General features: G+C 44.6%; 2 protein-coding genes across 3 annotated transcripts in view; both read left to right on the forward strand.

The window, feature by feature from the left end:
* The window catches only part of LOC119660814 (epidermal growth factor receptor kinase substrate 8-like protein 1), a 115841-nt gene extending 106752 nt beyond the window's left edge, over positions 1-9089 (forward strand). For both annotated transcript variants that reach the window (XM_038069657.1, XM_038069655.1), the window contains 2 exons: positions 8243-8574; positions 8673-9089. In XM_038069657.1, the coding sequence (XP_037925585.1) occupies positions 8243-8574; positions 8673-8786 (446 nt within the window). In that variant the 3' untranslated portion in view covers positions 8787-9089. The remainder of the gene's footprint in view (positions 1-8242; positions 8575-8672) is intronic.
* A 9485-nt stretch (positions 9090-18574) lies between these two features.
* On the forward strand, positions 18575-19680 carry LOC119660821. Its single transcript, XM_038069681.1, has 3 exons — positions 18575-18787; positions 18932-19516; positions 19585-19680. The coding sequence occupies exons 1-2, from the start codon at positions 18670-18672 to the stop codon at positions 19456-19458; spliced, it is 645 nt and encodes a 214-aa protein (XP_037925609.1). The 5' UTR covers positions 18575-18669; the 3' UTR covers positions 19459-19516; positions 19585-19680.
* Positions 19681-24162: the final 4482 nt, after the last annotated feature.

Raw genomic sequence — 24162 nt, forward strand, 5'->3', positions numbered from 1 at the left:
GAAGCTCTTTCGTAACGAAAAGCTGCAGACGGAGAAGGATGAAAGCGAGCCTCCCGTGCCTAAAAACGGGACAAACTGTACCAACTGGTCCTCCAGGTTGGGGGTTGGGTAGGGCTGACAACCCTACACGGAAAACCGATGTTACGGAGCCACGAAAGGAGCCTCGGACAGAATGGACTTTAAAACGACGGACCCGGCAACGACAACGGATTAACGATTTGCGCATTTTCTCATGGAACGTGCGCTCCCTGTACAGAGATGAAGCTGTCCCAATATAGGGCTGATATAACAGCGTTACAAGAGATGCGATGGACAGGGACCGGCTTCCTGGAGAAGAGCCGCTACCCATATATTATAGCGGTCATCCAGTAAACCATGTGCTCGGAGTAGGTTTCTTAGTCAGCCAAAAAATGAAACCTGCTGTTATCGACTTTGAAAACATAAGCGAACGGCTATGCACTCTGCGCTTGCGAGGCAAGTTTAGAAATATAAGCCTCATTAACGTTCACGCCCCTACAGAGGAGACTGCAGAGTCGGAGAAGGATATCTTCTACGAGGCAGTAGAACGAACCCTCGAAGCCTGTCCCAGATATAATATTAAAATCATACTTGGGGATTTTAACAGCCAGGTAGGGAAGGAGCCCGTATTCAGGCGATACGCTGGCTCCCATAGCTTACACGAAAAAACAAATGATAACGGACTGCGGATTATTCAATTAGCAGGGTCACACGAAATGGTTGTTAGAAGTACCTGGTGTGCGCGGAAAGCGGCCCACAAACATATGTGGGCGTCCGCAGACGGGACCACTTTCAACCAAATTGACCACGAGTTGATCGAACGCCGCCACCTCTCAGCCTTGATGAATGTCAGAACATATAGGGGGGCCAATATAGACCTATAATCCTCTCTGACAATCAGGTGAATACCGAAGCCATCCACAACACAGCCCTCCGCGACACCTATAAGAGGGAAATGGATGCCGCAATAACTGCAGTCTACAGAGGACCTGGAGATGAAGCATCAACAAATGATCTTCACAATCACCTGAAAAACGTTATCATGGATAGGGCCACAAACATACTTGGCCCCAGCCGCAAAAGGAGTCGGAACGGCCAGTTTGGCGATGAATGTAAACTAGCAACGGAACGGAAAAATGCCGCATACCGAGTAATGTTGCATTCTCAAAGAATGCAGGCACGCGCAGAGACTTATCATGAACTCGGTCGAGTGGAGAAGCGAGTTCATAGACGGAAAAAGGAATCCTGGGAGAACCAACAAGTCTGTGAACTCGAAAAGCACAGGGAGCAACCGCACCAGGGGCGGAAGTTTTACCAACAAATCAGCAGGATGAAGCCTTATACACCTCGATGCTCATCCTGTCGAGACAAAGAGGGAAATCTGATTTCCGACAGAATGGGCATATTAGAGCGATGGGTTGAGTACTTTGATGAGCTACTGAACAACCAGAACATCGGCGAGTTGGAGGTCCCGCCAACTGAAGACGACGGACAAATACTGCCACCACCAAGTTTAGGAGAAACAGTCCGTGCAAGTCATCGGCTAAAAAATCATAAGTCGCCAGGAGCCGATGGAATTACAGCCGAATTGGTTAAATATGGTGATGCTGAGGTAAATGCAAGAGGTACGATCCTCTTCAAGTCCACCCAACTACTGGCCTATGCAGACGATATCGACATCATGGGAAGAACCACCCGAGACGTACAAACTGCCTTCATCCAGATCGAGCAGGCGGCGCGAAATCTTCGGCTGCACATCAATGAAGGCAAGACAAAATATATGGTGGCAACGTCAGCACCGAAGACGAATGAACCAACAACATCAAACCGCACTGGTCAAACACGAAGAAGAATAAGGATAGGAGAAAACAACTTTGAGACCGCTGACAATTTCTCCTATCTAGGGTCGAAAATCACAACCGATAACAGCTACGATGATGAAATCCGCGCACGGTTGTTGTCAGCGAACAGAGCCTATTTCAGCTTACAAAGACTGTTCCGCTCGAAACGTCTCACCATAGGGTCAAAGCTCTTACTGTACAAAACTATGATCTTGCCAGTCCTCATGTATTCCTCGAAAACTTGGGTTCTTAGCAAGAAAAATTGCGAACTATTGGGCGCGTTCGAGAGTAGAATCCTCCGAAGAATTTTTGGACCCTTACGTGAGGATGGACGATTCCGTAGCCTACACAATGACGAAATCTATGAGCGATATCATGACCGTCCGGTTGTGGATAAAATCCGACTCAATAGGTTACGGTGGGCGGGTCACTTAATCCGTATGGATGAGGATGATTCTACCCGGAAAGTCTATAAGGGCAATATCTATGGTAGAAAAAGAAGACGATTCAGACCCTGCCTAAGATGGAGCGATGGCGTAGGTCAGGACGCTAGACAGCTGTTAGGGATATCGAATTGGTGGACCTCGGCGCAAAACCGGGATGTCTGGAGTTCCTTATTAAGGCAGGCCTAGACCGGATACCGGTTGTCGCGCCGTTGATGATGATGATGATGTTTATATCGCCTTCGTTGGCCAGAACTACATCCAGCTGGGTGAATGCTTCTAATAAGCACCGTCCCCTTGCGTTAGTCTTTTTGCTGCCCCACTCGATAGCCCACGCATTAAAGTCACCGGCTATTACCTTTGGACTTCGTTCCCTTGCGTCGTGAACAAGATCGTTTAGCAGGTCTTCAAACTCAGGCAGTGTGAGGCTCGGTGGGGGTAACAGCTAGAGATACCGCTTAGTTTTGCCCACACAAAGCCTGTAGCCGCCTGACCCATGCAATATTGTATGGCTTGACGACCACACGCCCATATCGCCGCTCCTTTAGTCGAATCTGTGACCCATACACCATCGTAAAGATTTCTGTACGGTTCACTAATAATAGTAGTCTCCATCGCGGATTCGTAAGTGATCTGCGCAAGCAAATCTTGTGCAACCGTGCAATGATTAAGGTTTATTTGTATTAACCTCATTTTTTCACTGCATTTAACGCCTTCCTAAATTCTGGGCGTTTACCACTTCCGGCAATATGCCGGTTATCCCTTCCCTCCTTTTCTTCGCACAAAATGCATTTGGGGTCTCTATTGCACTCTTTGGCAATATGTCCTTTTTCCCCACATCTTCGACATCGATGCCGCTAGTGCATGCCTTCGCGAAGTGCCCAAACATTAGGCAACATTAGAGATCTATTCCCTTAGTCGGCAAACAGTCCATCCAATTCGAATCTTCCCCACGGCCAACAACTTCTGCGCTGACTCCACTGGCAGTCGCATTTTGGCCGTTTGAGTACCTCCATAAGCTTTTCTTAGGCTTACGATGGATTCTTCCCTGAATTCCTCCAATTTGAATTGTTTCTTCAAGGCAGTGCAAATCTCTTCTCTGGTGGTTACCTCATCGTGATTCTTACACTGTATATAGACCTCATGTTTTTGGGAACGAACCGCGACATTCTCCCCAAGTGAGTTTATAACTTGGTTACGAAAGCCGTCGGTTTTTCCCACGCTGGATTTTTTCAACTCAAACATGAGATCCCCCTTCTGGGTCCTCCGGATTTTACTGACACTTCCGCCTAGGTCTTTTAGGTCGGGGTCAGATTTCACCTTCTTCAGTATCTCCGCATATGTAAGATGTCCTTTGCTGGAGATTACAATTGCCTCCGGGCGAATTCGCACCTTTGGTTTCTTATTTCTTTCTTTATCCACGACCTTAGTCCAACCATCGTTCTTATTTTCTTTCAGTTTCGGTTCACTAGCCGACTTTACTACTTTTGGTACTTTGGGCCCTTCTGAACTTTTAGTTCCGTTTGTTGGACTGGTCAAGACCCTTTTTTTCCTTTTTGGGGCCTGTTGATTCCCCAAAGCTTTCCCCTCCTTGTCTCACACTCTTTTACTTGAGCGAAGGTCGGCGACTTTGTGCTTGGGTGTCACTTGGGTCGCGTGTGACACTGTTGAGGCTGGGATGTCCGGCTTTTCCTTAGGCTTTCTTATTTCTTCCTGTGACCTATTGTAAAGCACCCTGATGGCTCCCACCATGTTCTTAATGGCTTGGTGCACGTTGTGCTTGTCCTTGATCAATTCGGACAGCTCAACTATTTTAGTCCCAAGCTGCGTAAAAGTTGTTGTTCTGGGTCAGGGCTCTGTTGTCCGTGAGTCCTGGCCAGATTACTCCTTTTACTGACTCCTTCACCTTTTCCAGTTGTTGAGCTCCCATGAGCTTTCTCTTTTGCCGGCTTTGATATTGGAGGAGATCGTAAAATTGATGAGTTTCTCCTGAATGGATCTATTGATCTTTTTTGGCCAGCTATCAACTTTTAGCCCATCATTCTTTGCCTTTACAATTGGCGTTCTTGGAAGAGTTGTGCTTCGTTTGAACACCTCCTTCTCCAAATCTAAAACACTTGTAGTATTAGATGCAACGGTGGCCAAGTTGTCCACCACCGAGGCACTGCGGTCGAAGGATATCGACGGCCGGGAGCCCGCTTGCTCACTCCCAAAAGCCGCCGGTACTGGGCTTCCGGGCCCCTGCACCGTAACTTTACTCCTTCTCAATTCGTCCTGTTGGTTTTATTTTCTGGGTGTCCTTCCTATAGCCTTTTTGGTCCCCGCACCAGAGATGAGCAAACACTAGCCCATGCACAGTCAGAAAAGAAAAGTGCATGAACACATATTTACACATCAATAGGTATGCCCCAATCCGCCAGCTGGGATCGCGCCTGATGGGAGATCTGGCCGTTCCTCACAGGTCTGTCCGTCTGTCTGTTTGTCACACCCGATTTATTCGGAAACGGCTAGACCGATTGTCATGAAAATTGGTGAGAGTATGTAATCTGGTGTTGCCTTTACATGCAGTAAGTGGCGCCATTTTGTGTTAAGTTTAAGGGGGGCTCCGCATACATGTGAATGGAGGAGGCAAATTTTTTTTTCACAGAATGTAACCATGTGGGGTGTCAAATCAAAGGTCTCAATTAATTCTTTCTGAAACTGGTTCAATATCTGATATTCGGTGAAACATAGGGGAGTGAGGGCTCAAAATATGACCCCCATAAAGTGTAACAGGTCTCGTTCTCGGAACCTATCCAACCGAAAAATCTGAAAAAAATCACAGTGGTGCATCACTACGAAATCTAGGCCTCAAAATATGTCCGGTTCCGATATGTGCACATATAAAGTTAATAATAGTATATTTCCACATTTTAGAAATTTACCCGGAAACCCCCCTTATGTTCATCCCAGTGGCATGCGTATAATGAAGAACATAATGCACAATTTGGTCAAGTTTGAAGAAAATTCAACTATTATTAACAAAGTTATAGGGGGTAAAATGTTACCATTTTTTGTGAATTTCGTGCATTCTACAACCTGCATGATGTCATCATCACATATCAATTCGTCAATACCACAACGAAATGAGTTCTTATGAATTGGGTCGCAGAGAATTATTTTGTTTTAGTTTTTTAGTTATTTGTCAACCAGACATGTGTATGTAGGTATATAATATACGCGTGCTAATGAACTACCCGCAAGGTAGTGCCTAATTCAGATAGATATAAGAAGTAAATCGGAAATATGGATACGAACAATTTATATACGTGCATATATGTGTACAGTATTCGGAAATAGGCAGTTTGTTTGTTTAGGGTGAGCGTAATATCTATTGTTGTAATATGTATGTATGTCTCGTAGTTTGGAAAAATATGAAGGATTATGTTGGATTTGTAGTTATGTACGGATAGAAAAATGTGTGTTGAAGTTTCTTACATAAGATAAACACAAAACCTTTATACCCAAAGCGCGAGCTTCCGGTATTCCGACTTGTTTATTAATTAATTTCACGTCGCGATTTCTGGTTTTTATTAGTTTCGTGATTCGTTTGTACCTTCGCGGCTTTTAAACGACACCTTTTTCATTCACAATGTTCGAATAAGTTTTCCTTCGCGATTTATTTACTCGATTGTGGCGTTTACCGACAACGCCAGTTTTGTAGTTAGGTAGCCGAGCGGATAAAAAAAGAGAAAAAAAGAAATTTCACTCAAATAACGTACACCAATTTCTAATTCAATAACAAAACTTTATTTACTTTAAAATATCAATCCACCGTCGGACATAGTGACGTTCTTAGGCTAATTAATCGGACTTCTCTTGCTATGTATGACCAGCCGTATTTATTATTGTAAAATGCTGATGGCAGCGTCTGCACATTACACCTGCATATTATGCTTGCGATTGCATTTCCGGCATGTGCAGTTTCACCTGATCTACCAGAATTTTGGTATCATGGGAATTAATGGGACCGGATGTCTATTTATACATAACTTGCACAAAAGGCTCCCGAGGCTGTAAAAATCGATATGGTAGTTGTAAAACAGGCGGTCCATAAAAAACGAAATATCTCGACAGCCAACATCGATTATAAATCAGCCTCTGACTCCATATCACATTCGTGGTTACTACAAGTGTTACACTTGTACAAAATCAACCCGAGTATGGTTCTTCGCTTGAGAACAGTAATGAAGAATTAGAGCACCAAGTTATCGGTATCCTCACAAACATCAGGAGAGATAACAATCAGGCGTGGCATTTTCCAAGGTGAGTCTCTAAGCCCACTGCGGTTTTATTTCGCTTTGAATCCACTATCCCATCTTCTGCATGAAAACAAATACAGGTTCCAAGTCAAACATGGCATATTGTCGAAATGTACATTGCGTCATGTTCCGGAGCAGAACGTCGTCAATTAATACCGGGTTATAGTGAAAAATAATGGAGTTGTCCTACCAACCAGGCAATAAATTTTCTACGAAATTTTACTTGAATTCGGTCTGGAGTCATCAACTTACCGAACCGAACAAAGGAGCAACACGAATACTCCACCTGTAAGGCATTCCATGAACCCACTAATCAGGAGTAGCTTAGTGACTGGGGATGTCGACCCAATTTATAATGAGGGTTTGACCGCATTCCAGGTCGCATTTACAGAATATGCTGATATTCTTCCAGACGCTAGACCAGGGATCACAAAAGTAAAGTTTACTTTGCAACTGTGAACATTATTGCTGCCGTTGACAGAATTGTGGTTGGTCGTTTGGCTAGTAAGATTACTGCAACATAGGTTCATAGCCTGGTCTACGTTGCAGCTGCGACCGTTATTCGTCTGCATAATCAACAACGAGCGAATAACATAGGTATGCGCAGAAGGACTTTACCGTTCTGGATGTTTCGACTCAACAAAAGAGTCGAAAAGTTGAGAAAGAAAATTGGTCGTGTCACGCAAGTAATCCTTGGAAATCCATCGTCAAGAGTGCACAGATGCGTTGCGAACATTGGAAACTACCATCTGTCCAATGATATGCCAATCGAAGAAATCCTCGAGGTGCTGAAGGCATAGGTTACTTGCAGAATTCCTAAGCACTAGTAAAAGTCTGTCACGGTTATAACTCGGATGTTGATGTCACCAATGTTCGGTATTTGGCTTGTGGTGACAAAGGCGTGGCGTAATCCATGTAGCAATTAAAGAAAATTTTTCGGCTCCTAGTTGGCTATCCCACAACTACCAACTCGATAAGAATTTGGTTCTTGGTTTCGGACGCTATGAATTTTTAGAGGGTTGGTGAGTGAGCGATAGATCTTGCATCTGCGGGATTCGACACTGTGTCCCTTTTAGGAATAAAGAAGGTAAACCCGCAAAGGTATATACATATATGTATGTACGCGTCAGTATACAATATTTATGCCTTTAATATGTTCATATTCTACATACCATGTACATGTACGAAGGAAGATTTTAAATTCTTAGTCCGAATTGAAAAACGTGCATTTGAAATATGTGAAGATGACACAAAACCTTTATACCAGAAGCGGCTAGGTTCCGTAAAAAACGTTAATGTTTTTTTATTTTTAATCCTAAGTAGTCATTCTTGGTGAATACTGTAAATACCAACAAATAATCGGCCATATCTTTTGAAGGTTTTGTGTGAAACAAGTGTGCTAAGCCTGTGGAGCTAGCATAATAGTATACTCTAATTCTATTTTGCTAGTCTTACGGTACATTGTTCCAATTATACACGTGTAGCCAAAAAGCCTTAATCGGTCAAGTACACAATTTCACTGAACCCAAAGTTGGCATTTAGTTTTTGCACTAGTTTCTCTTTAAATTTACTTTCTAACCTGTTTGGGCTTCCCTAATTTTGAATTTTTATTCTCATTCCAAACACTTGCTATCAATAGCTACTTTGAAATCACAACAGTCAACTTCAAACGATCCCCAAAACGAAATGCAAGAGGAACTTCGAACAGTCCTTGCTCATTTCCGTGAGAAACGCCGCACACTGGATATTTTGAAAACACCGGAAATTTACATACAACAGACTTCCACAGCAAAGGAGGTAGAGCAATGGTTACGAGCCAAAGGATTTTCCGAGAAGGTAATAAAAAAAATGAAAGGTTTGAATGGAAACGAGTTGTTTGCACTGAAACGAACAACTTTGGAAGACTATTGTGGTCATGACGAGGGAAAGAGGCTTGCATCGCAGCTAATCATCCAGCGCAATGTTTCAGGGGTAAGTTTGAGTTGGCCGTGTTTTTTACTTTCAAATTGTCAGCAACTAAATCTTTAATTCTGCTTTTTCTTTTATATTTTTTTGTAAAATTTATTTAGTATAAAACCGCTCGAACATCGGAGTTGCAAGCAATCCTGGCGAAAGCTCGGAGGAAAACTGATTTGGAAACACAGAATACTTCAACCCCATCGGTGCAAGAAGATGCTGTATAGGCAAACTTCCGATCGTAAAAACGAATTTATACAAAAATCCTAAAAGCGGATTCTGCTTCAAACGCAATTCTGACAGTGCCTTCCAGTGTTTACTAGAAAAAGATACACCAATCGTCCACATTGTTATCGGTTTTACTTGTTATTCAGTCATAGGAAGAATTTATAGCATATCGAATACCCTTATATAAACATATACATAGTAAATAAATAAATATTTAAATACAACACTCATATACAATCGAAGCTAGAGACAACTATTTACTTATATATTTAAAAATAAAACTAAAAGGAAGAAACAAATTATACCATTTTGTTGTTGTGTTATTATGTCATGTCCAATTTGATATTATTAAATATATCTTTCTAATACTACTAAAAGCAGGTTTCAATTATTAAATTTAATGTTGAGTAAGAATAGGTCATACATATTGCTAAAACGATATATGTGCATATAGTATATGTGTATCGTCACCGACTTGTGAATTGTTTTAAATGTTAAAGAAGTAGTTTTTTCCTATGCTAAAACTACCTGGGAAGGAGGGCGATGCTCAAACAATTCGATGTGGACTATACAGTGCTGGACACCATGGTAGCAATCTGACCAAGGAGCCTCAATTTTAAGGACGAGATCGAACAAAACAAATACGTGTCTGCACGCTAAATGTTGGTACCCTAACTGGAAAGACGGAGAGACTCGCAAGAGCCCTTCGCAAGAGGCGCATTGATATCTGCGCTCTGCAAGAAACCCGATGGTCTGGTGCCAAAAGCTGCGACATGGAACGCGGTAAAAATGGCAATAAACTTCTCTAGTTTGATAACCGACACACTCAATATGGTGTTGGCATTGTCATCTCAGAGGGTTTCCGTGATGCCATTAAAGAAGCCGAACGATTTGATGATCGACTGATGAAGCTCACCATTATATCAGCTCATCACACTATTCACTTCATCACCGCGTACGCACCACAGACAGGTCGACCTGATGCCGAGAAAGATGCCTTCTGGCAACTTCTCGATGAAAAGACTTATGATGACCTGCTGACGACTATATTATTATTGCCGGCGACCTTAATGTTGATGTGGATGAAAAGGCAGATGGTAACAGGTGCCATGGGGGAAAGGGGTTCGGAGCGTGCAATGAGGGTGGCGAGCGTATAATCGATTTTGCGGACACCCATGACCTTGTACTTATGAATAAACGGTTTATCAAACGATTGTCTCATCTTCCAACATTTTATAGTGGGAACAGCAAAACGCAAATCAATAATATTCTCATAAGACGCCAACATTTTACCACCGTCACTGATTGCAAAGTCGTTCCCTATGAGACCATCGCACTTCAACATCGACCGTTGATTGGCGCCCTGCGAATTAAGCCACCGATAAAACAGCGTGAGGAACGCACTGGCCCGCCGCGCATTAAATGGTGGCGATTTGGTGAGAAGAAAGAAGAAACGATCTCACTCATACGATTGTCGACCATTACGAATGTGGAAGAATCGTGGAACCAAATGAAAGACACGATCCACAAAGCGGCCTCTCAACACTCGGAGTCACCACTTGGATTTGGAATGATGATTTTAAAATGAAGGTCCGTAAAAAGAAACGCCTCTACCACAAATTTCTCGACGATAAAACTCCTGCTATTTGGTAAATTTTTAGTTTTGTTCATTTTCCAATTCCCGAACTGCACCGAAGCGAGAACCCTCACCGACAGCCTCCTGTATTGCTTAGCGTGAAATCCGAATCAATCCTCAGGATGCGATCACGGTCCAACCAGCAGCCACAAAACACCTCATTCCGAAGATCGAATTCCAGACAATGATCACAAAAGGTTAAATTGATTTAGTTCACCGTTATCACCAACAAAAACACGGCTGTCCACAGGCGAGTTTGGAGACAGAAGAGACCAGCTTATTTCCATGCGGTCTTTTCCTGTCCCAACCAACGGCACTGCCTCACCGCTAGTCCTCCCCTCCCGTGGCGAGTTATAAAAAGTGGAGAGTTCCTCGCCATCTATTTGTTCGCATTCGCAACATTCGAAATAAATTTCGAATGCCACGAATCCTGCCGCGCCACATCACTCCGCCCCCAGATGAAACCTAATGTTCTCCCCGCTCGAGAACGCGGTACGGGCCCTCAAATGGAGGCTGCAGCGGCGTCCGGACGGCCTCCGTCCTGACCAGAACGTGCGTGCACGTGTCCAGTTCCTTGGGCGAACAGGCATGTGTGGACGAGTGTCGGGTGGGTGGTGTGGCTTTGATGCGTCGGAGATTGTCCCTCAGCAGACGCACCAACCCCGATTCTGTGAGACCCCATCTCTTGTCGAAAACCGGATCGCTTGGGAGTCTTGGGTTTTCCCCGTATACCAGCTCCGCGGGGCAGGCAGCAAATTCCTCTCGTCGGGTTGTACGTAGGCCGAGTAGGACGAAAGGCAAGACTTGAGTCCAGGACGGATCGTCGCGTGCCATAATGGCGGCTTTCAGCGTCCGGTGCCAACGTTCTAGAATCCCATGGGATTGCGAGTGGTATGCAGTAGTCCGCTGGCGTTTAAAACCAAGGAGTTTGCCTAACTCCGAGAAAAGGGTGGATTCAAATTGCATTCCCTGGTCAGTGATGACCACTGCAGGGATGCCAAAGCGACGTATCCACTCTCGGCAGAGGGCTTCGGCACAAGATTGCGCCGTAATGTCTTTCAGAGGTATTGCCTCAGGCAACCGCGTGAACCTGTCGATGATTGTGAGGCAATACTTGTAACCGTGCGAGTCTCGCAAAGGCCCTACTATGGCGAAGTGTATCGTGTGGAAACGCTTGGTAGTGCGGGGGAATGAGCCCACTTCTTTCCTTACATGCCTGGAGACTTTACACTTCTGGTATGCGATGCACTCTCTGGCCCAGGAATTGTTATCCTTGTTCATGGAGGGCCAGAAGTATTTCTCGGCGACTAGCCGATTTGTTGTCCTGATGCCTGGATGCGCCAAGTCGTGAACTGCGTGGAACACTTCCTTGCGAAATGTCGCCGGAATGTATGGCCGAGGTCCCTTTTCCGAGTCTTCGCAGCAGAGAGAGAGGTTTGAGCCGAATATGGGCAACTCCCGAAATTTGTATTTGGGGTTGGATTTGAGGCTCTGAAGTGCTGCGTCATCCTCCTGCGCCTTGGCAATAGCCGAGAAATCGAGTGAGGCGGGGATGTTAACCTCGGAGACACGAGACAAAGCGTCAGCAACTATGTTGTCCTTACCGGACACGTGCTGGATGTCTGACGTAAACTGACTTATAAAGCTCAGGTGTCGAAGCTGATGAGGGGACGCTTTGTCGGGCTTTTGTTTCAAAGCATACGTGAGAGGCTTATGGTCCGTGAACACTGTGAACGGCCTGCCTTCTAGGGAGAAACGGAAGTATTTGATGCTCAAGTACGCGGCGAGCAGTTCGCGATCGTAGGTACTGCAGTTCCGTTGAGCGGGATTCAACTATTTCGAGAAGAAGCTCAACGGCTGCCAGACTTAATCCACCTTTTGGTGAAGGGCAGCACCTACTGCGATGTCAGAGGCATCAACAAAAACGGCTAGGGGTGCATCTTGCAGAGGAAATGCCAAGAGTATAGCGTCGGCCAGCTGTTGACGGGATTTGTCAACCGCGCGGATAGCCTCTTCAGACGACACGATCTCTCGTGTGTCCTTAGTTTTGGGGCCAGACAAGTACGCGTTCAAAACGGACTGGTGATGGGCGGCCTTGGGCAGGAAACGACGATAGAAGTTTAGCATGCCCAAGAACCTCGTCAACTCCCTCACTATCTTCGGACGCGGGAAGCTTGTAATTGCTTGCACCTTGTCTGGATCGGGCTGTATTCCTTCAGGGGAAATGGAGTGGCCGAGAAATCTCACCTGTTTTTGAAGGAATTTGCATTTCTCAACGTTTAGGACTAAACCGGTCTCAAGGAGACGTTGAAAAATGCACTCGAGATGGGCTAAGTGCTCAGACACAGTGGAAGAAGCGACCAAAATATCATCCAAATATACGGAACAGAAATCGAGGTTTCGCAGGACTGAGTGAATGAATTGCACAATCCGAAAGTCATTCGGGTGAACTCGAAGAGTCCAAAGGGTGTGCATATTGCCGTCTTTGGAATGTCTTCAGGAGCTACTGGGATTTGGTGATAAGCCTTGGCTTAGTCCAAGGTCGAAAAGATGCGGCAATTCGCGAGTTGATGCGCAAAGTTATGGATGAGGGGAATTGGATATCGGTCAGGAACAGTCTGTGCATTTAGCCTTCTGTAATCCCCACAGGGGCGCCATTCGACATTTGGCTTAGGGACCATATGCAGATACCCTGTTGAACAAGTTGTTCAAATTCTTTCCGCGCAATAGCCAGTTTCTGGGGTGGAAGAGGGCGCACCTTCGAGAAGATCGGGGAACCAGTAGTGTTAATGTGGTGCTGCACATTGTGCTTCACTGGTTTTGAGAGACTACACTCGGTAGTAATCTGGCTGAACTTTTGGAGAAGTATCCGAACACGAGGGTCGGTGATGTCTTCCAAAAGAACGGAAAGGTTATATTAGTTTTGTTCATTTTCCAATTCCCGAACTGCGCCGAAGCGAGAACCCTCACCGACAGTCTCCTGTACTGCAATTAACGTGAAATCCGAATCAATCCTGAGGATGCGATCACGGTCCAACTAGCAGCCACAAAACACCTCACTCCGAAGATCGAATTCCAGACAATGATCCCAAACGGTTAAATTGATTTAATTCACCGTTATCACCAACAAAAACACGGCTGTCCACAGGCGAGGTTGGAGACAGAAGAGACCCGCTTATTTCCATGCGGTCTTTTCCTGTCCCAAGCAACGGCATTGTCTCACCGCTAGTCCTCCACTCCCGTGACGAGTTATAAAAAGTGGAGAGTTCCTCGCCATCTATTTGTTCGCATTCGCAACATTCGAAATAAATTTCGAATGCTACGAATCCTGCCGCCACAAATTTATAAGAATGTCAACCGGGATGCAAAGAAAGCGTTCGCTGTCACCCGAGGGAACCATTTCAAAAATCTTTACGATAAACTAGACACTCGGGATGGCAAGAGAGATTTGTATTGACTTGCTAAAAGCCGTAATGAATGCACGCAGGATATCGAACACTTCTGTTGCGTTAATGGCAAGAACGGTACTTTGCTTACCAACCGTCGAGCCGGAACGGATAGGTGGCGAGAATACTTCGAGCAGATTTGAACTGAAGAATTTGCTTATCGTCCACTTCCACAAACATTGCCGACATTTGGACCAGTTCCACATGTCAGCGCAACTGGTCCTCAGAGGTGGCGGTGAGGAAGACGGGGCGGCAACCCTGTCGGCCAAACCAAAACCAAGTGACCGAGGAGAGCCTCCATAGTGGCGGCACCGGCCGTGATGCAGTAGGCGAATGCTCCGGAGGCCTAATCAGGGCGATCAGACCCGAGTCTGCACGGGGACTCAGCTGAAGTGTCAATTTGGTCACGAAACCTTACCAGGAGTATACTGGTACCATGGGAACCGGTATAGCCCCTGGACTCTCATACTTCGGGTGAACTCCCGTTGTATGTGAGTACAGCTCGGTTATTTGCGGTTGTCTCCCTAGTGGGAGTTTCATGAGGGTTGTGGTAATGATCAAGCGAGAAGAGACCTTCGGGCATCGGCGTGGTGTTGCGTTTCAACACGGGTGCTGTACTCCCTTGTTCGGTAGAGATTTAAGTAGGTCTTGCATCCACCAGTATGAATGCTAAGCCATGCACTTGGTATAGACTGGTACCGTTGTTGCTTGTCTCAATGAGGCTTTGATTGTGGTCACAAAATCAATCCGTGTCCTAAGAAGACCGTGGGATTAAGTCTTCCAGGCAGGTGCTCACGTGAAACCCTCAAGCCATGCACTTGGTATAGACTGGTACCGTTGTTGCTTGTCTCAATGAGGCTTTGATTGTGGTCACAAAATCAATCCGTGTCCTAAGAAGACCGTGGAATTAAGTCTTCCAGGCAGGTGCTCACGTGAAACCCTCAAGGACTTAACTTAAGCGTCAGCGATCGTTATAGGGTTGTACCGATCGTGGAAAAATTGCGAAAGAGGCGTTTTTGATGGTGTGGTCACGCAATTCGTGCTAACGAGAATTCACTCGCTAAGATTGGTCTGAACATCGAAGTCGATTGTAGACGACCAAAAGGCAGGCCCAAACCACGGTGGCTTGATACGGTGGATGGGGATTTGAAAGCCCCAAGATTGCACCCAGATCAGGCATTCGATAGAGCCAAATTTCGAAACCAATCACGATGAGCCGACCCCGCTTGCGAACGGGACAAAATGCTGAAGAAAAAGAAGGTGGGGTACTGGGGGCGGAGTTTGAGTAGGATAGCTGATCTCGGAGGCGGGTTGTTGCAGCGCCGCCTGTTTATCTTCGGATCATTCATGTCGGTTTATCCCTGCACATGGTGACCGCTCATGAGGTGGTTTCTCATTTCACGAACCCCCGAGAATGAAAAAAATCCGGGTATCCAGTGGAAAAACACTTCATGCCTCTCGGTGCTCGTGACCTGCGCAGTATCCGACACTGGAGAGACTGGCGGGACGGAAATTCCGACGAAAATGAATAGGCCATACAATTCAAAAATAATAATGGACACAATGTCATATTATGCATTTCCAGTTCGAACCCTGGCATAGTTAGATTTTCATAGATGGCGCAGATGCCTTTCCGAGATTTAAGCAGAAAATCAATAAAATACGTGGATACTACGCACCAGCCTATCTCCGAACCATACGCAGCATGAATAGGTGAATGTGATTTGAAGTTCACAACGCTCGCGAGCGCCGTCAACCGTACCGTTTCAGATTTGGCTTTAACCACGGTGCGTTTTGTCAGCTTTTGATAGCTTCTGCGTTGTGACTTGAAGGGATTGCAAGATAATGGCAGACCAAATGAGGAATCGCATTTTGATACAATACATACAATTACATAAAGTATCTCCAAAATAATTACCTCCTCAAAATTCCGTTTTACAGGTAAACTTGTCGTGCGCGTCCGCGAAGCTCGCAATCTTCATACGAAACGCAGTGAATGTATAATGAAGATTTCAGGTCGGCTAAGTTCGGTCATTTACAATTTGGCGGTGCTTTTCATTATCAACAGTTACGTTTGAATTTGAATGAACATTGCGTTGTGAAAACTGAAGAATTGAGTTGCAAGTACTAATAATTAGCGTCGGTTCTATTCCGTGGCATATAATTTTGTGATTTCCATAGCATAAAAGATACAAAGATGCATTGCATAAACTTGAAAAGAGTATATGCAACGCCATGATTTTCTCCCCGGACAATCGTCCTGTGTGCATATTTTATGCTGTGAAAATTATACAATAAATGCCACTAAGAGTACGCATAGCTCCGGCCTAAATTCAATTTCCAATAATTAGCTTTTGCACTCTTAAAAAGGAATTCACTCAAAACTTTCAAAAGTAACTGTCGAAAATGAAACGGGCAATGAAATTGGAAATGACGTGAAGTGTCAGAAAACTGCCTGCCGTCACGCATCCCAAAAGTTCAATTTTCCGAACTTTTCTGCGAGACGCATGGCGCATTGGACTTATTGTATATTGCTCCATACAAATCCGTCTAATGAACTTGATTTGACAGCTATCCTACCACGCGCGAACGCATCCATTATTGTGTCGGATGTTAGGGAAGGTTGTCGTACGGAAGGTCGCGGTTCAAATCTCGCTGGTGGCAGCGGGATTTGTATCGTGATTTGAAGTCGGATACCAGTCGACTCAGCTGTGGATGAGTACCTGAGTCAAATCAGGGTAATAATCCCGGGCGAGCGCAATGCTGACGACATTGCCTCGTACAGTGAACTGTAGTGTACCGTTACGGTCTTGAATGAAGTGCTCTAACACACTTCAAGGCCCTGATCCAATATGGATTGTTGCGCCAACGATTATTGTTATTATCTTAGGCTTTAGAATTAACTACATTCTCGTCGCGTATGTATAGGGGAATATCAAGGAGAATATATGAACTGGAACTGCCAGCGCATTCTTTGAAATTTTACGGTGGCGGAAAATCGTTAACATCTTTGAACGAGATAGTAGTTGCGTAACAAAAAGTCTGCTCATACGTTAGTGCCCTGCGACGAGCACGTGGCAGTTATAACATTAGACATTGCGCAGTTGCTTATGGATTCCCTCGGCTACACCGAGCGTAGTCGAACTTGATTCGCACATGTCAAAGGACATTTCTAGAAATAGATGCACCCAAGATCAATCTTTCGGATGCATTCGTTTCTTGCTGAGATACGATGGGGAAGATACGCAGGAAACCAATCTAGGCAGCATCAGCACACCAATAAATTAACCGCATAAGTCAGGGGCCACTTATCTACCTCGTCCCTACCCGAAACGTATACAATAAGATTCCGTGCTATTTTGCCACTGGATTTGCTTGTCTTAGTCTTCTTGGGGAATACCGATCAGCAAGAAATGTATAAGAGAATACTGATAGGGAAGAAGAGTGACATTACACAAATCCAAACCTATCTTCGAGGGCAGTGCAAAGTAACTCCTGCCGCATTTCTTAAATTATATTTTCGAAAAAATAATTCATGGAGTTTATCCATTTAATTAATACGAAACGACAAATTGCTAACCGGGAACAAAAACATTTTATTTATTTTCGTTCCATTTTGGTTTATTTCCCACTTTATTTTATTTGATGAAAATCTATCATCCCGCAGCCATCGGGACCATGGCTATGACACAATTTGGAAAATTCATTCTTCAATATTTCGAAAACGAAAGCAGATATCGAAAACTTTTACTGATTATATTAGCGTTATTTTAATCCATTGTGTCAGAATCCATCATTAAATCGCGACCCACAGAAAAACGAAAGAAATATACATACAATATACAACACCAGAATCTGTCATCAAGGGGCCCACGGACACAAATTCACACAAATTCCGCATATGCGTCAATTTGAGAACTTCATCAAATTGCGGAGGCGCGGAAACAAACAACAATTGTGCCGCAATAAGTAATAGGAATTGTACCGTAATAAGTAACATTTGGTAGTATCAGCCACAGTAGATCTACTATAGGCAGTACCCACACTAAAATGTCCCCACTCTGCCGCAAAAGCTTATCTGTACACATCAGAGAGGCTAAACAAGGAAAAGGCATAATCTTTGACAAATCGTATTGGTAAGAGAGAGATCGGTGAGCTTTTGCTATTCTGGTACACGGGGTGCTCACCCATAGATCAAAAAGTTGTTTCACGTATTCACTTATGCATAAGCAAACACTTGCCAATCTCACCAATCCATTGGCAAGTCCGGGCGGAATGTCAAACACAGCTGATCGGGTTTTCGATACAGCTCGCTCATGCTCAAGGGCAAAACAATTTGAAATCGTGTGTACTCGCACTGACTTCCCCCCTTGAGGGGAAAGGAGGAGTGTGGTAGCTGTCTAGTATCTAACTGTGGTTAAGTGTTTATATATATTTGATGTTGTCATGAACCGTTAGGGTAGTAAAAGGCGGTGCTGGTAATATTTTACTGTAACATGACTTTTCTCGAAAGTTATGTGATATTACATCTTGCTTAGCCAGTGTAACTTTCAGCTCCAGGTTGATGGAATTGGTAATGAAGACGAATTCATCTTCTGTAAGTTTTATTTTTAAATCAAATTTTACCTCCAAATGCAGAGATTCTAGTACAAAACTTTACGCTATTCCAATAAGCAAAGCACTTTACGCTATTCCAATAAGCAAATATGCTTGTAACTTCACATTGACAATAGTCCAAGAGTTCGCGGTACGATTGCTAGTGGCCGTTTACGACATAGCAATTAATCCGTGTGAGAAATCATGGGGGCTAGTCAGTCGGGTCAAACGCGAACTGTAACCATGGAAAATCCGACGCCCGCGGGTGTAATTGACATCTCAGATGCCGTAGTCCATCGCCTTCGTAACAACTTAGCGAAAGGTAAGAAGTCTCCCGATTCTTCAGTACGAAATGTTTGTACGGCGGCTTTTGTATTGCTTGAGCATCAACCCGCACCTAACCCTAAATATGTGGTTTCGGTTCGTTATGCAACAATACAAGCTTTTAAATTGTTCTTGTTTCTAGGCGAAACTGCCACTAAGGAAAAACCAAGCCCGTCCACTGACGGTGCCGGCAACGCAAAACAACCGAAACCGGTGCCACCACCATCACCTGGTGTTGGGATTCCCAGCTCGTACCCGAGTCCCGGGAGATATTCGCAGGCAGCCTTTGTCCAAGAGCACGGTGGCGAACCAACAATCACAGCCATTGAAGTCCGTCGACAGAAGGATGCTGAACTGGCGCAAAATGATTTATACTGGCGCCGGCGGATGGCACAACATGAACAGACACTAAACAAAACTAACGCAATTATGGAGAAGGAATACTCTGCTGCAATTGAAGATGTGCGTGCTCGATTCCAAAATGCTCCGCCAACACACCAGCTTCCACCGTGTCAGGACCTTAAATCCCAACTGATTGAGTGCTATCGCGCCCATCCTAGCGAGAGTTTAAAGTGTGCTGAAAAAGTCACTGCTTTCACCAATTGCGTTAGTCAAAATCGAATTAGGAAATTAGATGGCGAGGAGAAAGGGCCACAGCGCGGCCAATAAGAAGAATAAATAGATAAGTGATCCTAGACAAGACAAGAGTTGTGGGAAAAACAAGGAGGCAGGTGTCATTTCAACATCAACAGAACGAAGCGCATTATTATATTATTTTTTATTCAATTATTTCAGATGTCGCGCATTGATTTCGGGTCCTATCACTAGTGTTGTCATAATCTGTGAGGCAGGAGAAGAGTAATAAATGAAAGTTGCAAAATCCATTTGAAACGTTTAGTGTTTTTGGAGCGAATTGACTTTAGCTTCGATATACAAAGTTATTTTGCTTTCCGCGGCTTCATATGGTTCGAACAATTTGTTCAATCTGAAGCGTAAGAAGTAAAGCTAGGGCTGCCGCACCGGCCAGCATTGTTGCCTATGGGAACACCAAACAGAAGTAAAATAATAATCGTTGGCGCAACAATCCATGTTGGATCAGGGCCTTCAAGCGTGTTGGAGCACTTCATTCAAGACCGTAACGGTACACTAGGAGGCAATGTGGTCAGCATTGCGCTCGCCCGAGATTATTACCCTGATTTGACTCAGGTACTCATTCACAGCTGAGTCGACTGGTATCCGACGTCAAATCACGATACAAATTCCACTGCCACCAGTGAGATTTGAACCGCGACCTTCCGTACTACAGCCTGGCGTTCTAACCACTCAGCTATCCGGACAGTAGGAGAAGTAAAATGCATCTGGAAAATCTGGTCGATGGCACTTGCTTAGTGAAGTGTAATGTGTTCATAGGGCACAATAGTTCTTCAAGGACGCGGTGCGACTTTCCCTTAACAGAATGTGTTCATAGCTGTTGTTCAGTATTCACAATGTATTCACTTTGCCACTTCTTGAAGTCTGCATATAACTTGTACACTGCTAGAATCATCGATAACCCGCAAAACAGAAACAGGTTTCTGAGGAGGCCCTTCAGGCCTATTTGGATTGCCGTTCTTTCCTTATATGTGATTCATTCACCACTATCTCCCTTCTAAGACTCTGCTACGTATTCTTTTCACGTTTCGGGCTGTTTAGATGTCAGAATGTGCCATAACTTATCCTATCTAAGTTTCTTTCCAAGGATCTTCGGCTAATCTGCGCCAAGCGCCTCTACGACGACATATTCGCTGCCCATCATAGAATAGTCGTTTCCATTACAAAGCATGGTTCCCGATGTATTTGTCGCTCTTTTTTAAGTGTGCATCCTTCTAATGAACCTGGTCGTAAACTGCGATGTAAGAGATGTTATCATGTACTTGTTGAGGAATTGCCGTTTGGGCCCTGCTCGGAACAAGTTGATAGGGTGCAACTTTATGCATTCTCCAGTGGTAAGTCTTGGATTCGAGCATATGTGCACCTAACGCGTGTCACTCGAGACCTCATCTACCTGCTCCTCAAGGACAGCTTTAGATTCGATATTACAGTTTTTTGCAACAAGTGGGTGATCGAAGCGGCGCCAATATTTAGGTCGGTATTTGCTAATGTTCGGATAGCTGAGTGGTTAGAGCACAAGGCCATCGTACGGAAGGTCGCGGTTCAAATCTCATTGGTGACAGTCGGATGTGTATCGTGATTTGACGTCGGATACCAGCCGACTCAATTGTGAACGAGTACCTGGGTCAAATCAGGGTAATGATCTCGAGCGAGCGCAATGCTGACCACATTGCTTCTTATAGGGTACTATAATCCTATAGTGTACCGTTACAGTTTTGAATAAGGTGCTCTAGCAATCTTCGAGGCCCTGACCTTATTGGATTGTTGCGCCAGCGATTATTATTATCATGTGTTGGTGGGTGAATGACATTTTTTATGTCCTATTGCAATAAGTGAGAGTGAGGTTCGGGTTGAGCTTTGCTTTGCTTGGCAAGTTTTGTCGGACATTTGACAGCGTCAATAAGCACGTGGTTCTACATGGAAATTATCGACTTCAGCCTTGTTGCTACATGCCAGTCAGTACCACTGGTCCTATATGGGCAGATTTTGTTGTTAAAAAAACAAAAGAGTAAGCCAATCATTTCCGTTCCCAACGCGCTGATTATAAGTGGAGGCCGCTGTTTTGGTTCACATGTATCCATGTCCATGCTCTAAATATGTCCCAAAAAGAAGAGACGGAAACAAAGAGCTGGGTCAGTATCCCCGCGTCTTATATATGCCTCCAATTTTTCCAAGTTTATAGTTTCAGCCCCTGCTGAAAGACTTCCCCTAAAATGGAAGAGACGAGCTAATAGTCATAACGAACGCATCCATCAAGAAATTCTTCCCAGCGCTAGTTACCAAAGTTTTCCGCTGCGACAAAACCAGGAAAAGCCTAGATGATCTACGCTTTTTCGAAGCGATCAAAAACCTCAATTTAAATGGTATCACTGACACAAAAAAAAACACTTCCTCATGTTTTTGTGTCATTCTTGACACTGTAAAGAATGCGAGCGATTTCGGCAAAAATGAAAAATTGAGAACCTACATTCCTTAAAACTACGTTTTTTTTTGAATTTCGAGAAAAAACTTTCCCGTCTCGCACTGAAAAGAGGTTTTCACCCACCAGGAAATCACAGAGGACATTAATCAAATAGTAAGAGCAAAACGCCTTCTCTGATAAGGTAAGATAGAAATTTTTCCTGATAAGGTAAGATAGAAATTTTTCACTGTAAACTAGCCGCACTGCAAAGAACTCTTAAACTCGCAACTCCAAATGCATTACTTATTTATATCTCTGGGGGGAACAACAGGCTTCGGGCACAGAGCATTGAAAAAGTTACTGGGAGAACTGAATTCAGTTCTTACAATGATTTATGTCTCTCCGGTCGCCGGAGTTTGGTAGAAGATATGAAGTTACCCTGGGAAACAACAAGTCGATGAGCTCAAAACTTACCGAACCACGCACATTGAAACGTTAATTCCAGAAAAGCTAAAATCGTAGGAGGTGTCCTGTGAGTTGGGGCCCAAAGCCTTCCCTGCTTGTCGTAAGGAACGACATGTGTGGACTAACAACCTACCAATGTTGAAACTTCATTGCTACAGAAACGTCAACAACGCTTCGGATAGGGACTGAACTGACGACAACGAGCTTTGGTTATCGAAAACGAACTGTGATTGATTTCTGGAATGTGCGCACGCTCCTCTACAATGGTAGTGAGGCTCTTCAGAATATTCGCTTTCTCCAACTTGAGCGGGAATTCCAACGATATAAACTGCACATTCTGGGCTTAGGCGAAGTAAAATGGTGGGACTCTGGAGAGTACTCCTCGCCCTCTTACCACACTAATGGAAATGTGATTTTTACTCTGAAAAGCTAAGTGTTAATAGACGCGATTCCGGTGTCGGATTACTTGTGACGGCTATCGCGAAGCTCTCTATAACTGAGAGCCGGTTTCTCACACACTTCTGATTGCAAGATTCCGGTCCATGTTAAGGAACATCACAATTGTACAGTGCTATGAACCAATGGAGACTTCGGATTTAGTAGAGAAGGATACTTTCTACAAGCAATTAAACACAGTTAATGGGAAACTTTCTAAAGAGGACACCGTGGTCGTGATGGCTGACCTGAATGCCAAGTTAGGCTCTGATAGCACCTCGCTCGATCATGTGGACATGTGATGATGAAGCACGGTTCGGCAGCTCACACTGCCCTGTCATTGGTAGCGCATTGCTCGAGTGCAGAAACTGCTATAAAGTCAGTGGTATTTCAACTGAGCAATCAGATGGACCACTTTGCAATCAAGAGAATGTAAAGTTGTCTCTTGGATGTGTTTAACAAGAGAAACACTGACATCGACCTCGAAAGAGGTCACCATGTGATGGTCGCTAACGTTCATTTGAATGTTGCGTCGGCCACTTCTCAGGGTTGGAGAACTGCGATCCGCCTGAGAATGTTGAAAAGATGTCATAAGATCTGACTGACTGCGGAACCGTGAGAGCCTCTATGGATCGCTGCGAGTACTATGCGCTTGAATTCCGATACGTAGTCTCCGAAGTAAATCTCGGGAAGTTCAGCGTAGTATGCGTTGTTCAGCGAGACGGAAGGTGCCGTTCAAACGGAGTTAAGCCACTGGCCCTGACGACCTCCCCGCAGAGTCATTTATCGCTGGCAGCACAATTGAAGTCGAGGAGGCAATAAAGCGAATGAAATAGGGGAAAGCTACAAGACCTGACGACATCGCGTCTGAGCTCTGGAAAGCGAAGAGTTGAGACTCCACACTGTGGCTCAGTGGATTCGTTAATCGGATTATTAAGAAAGGAAGAACATCATCTGACCGACAAGAAAGTACCACTGCAATATGGAAAAAGAAAGGTAGTCCAGCAGAATGTTCATATTACCGTCCGATCCGGTTATTTTCCCATACCATTTCTGAACGCATTCTTGACAACCGTATTCGCGAAATCGCGTCAATCAAGCCAGATTTATTAAAAACTGCGGAACTACTGACGCAATACACACTGCGCGGTTATTCATGGAGAAACACACAACACACAATTTACTCTGTTTGCACTTGTTGTGCACTGGGTTCAATTGCTCTACCACGATCCGAAAAGTAAAGTTCTAAGTACGGCGGGTGTATCAAAACCGCTTCGTGTCTCTGTTGTTGTTCATCAAGAAAGCGCCCTCTCACCACTCCTCTTTGTTCTTGTTATGGAGTCCGTCACACGGGATATCCAACGTTTATGTAAAGGATGTTTTGCTAGCATGAAATCGCCTCATGCAACACGGTCTCAGAT

The sequence above is a fragment of the Hermetia illucens genome, chromosome 7 (assembly GCF_905115235.1).
Source record: "Hermetia illucens chromosome 7, iHerIll2.2.curated.20191125, whole genome shotgun sequence".
In the NCBI taxonomy this organism is placed as follows: domain Eukaryota; kingdom Metazoa; phylum Arthropoda; class Insecta; order Diptera; family Stratiomyidae; genus Hermetia; species Hermetia illucens.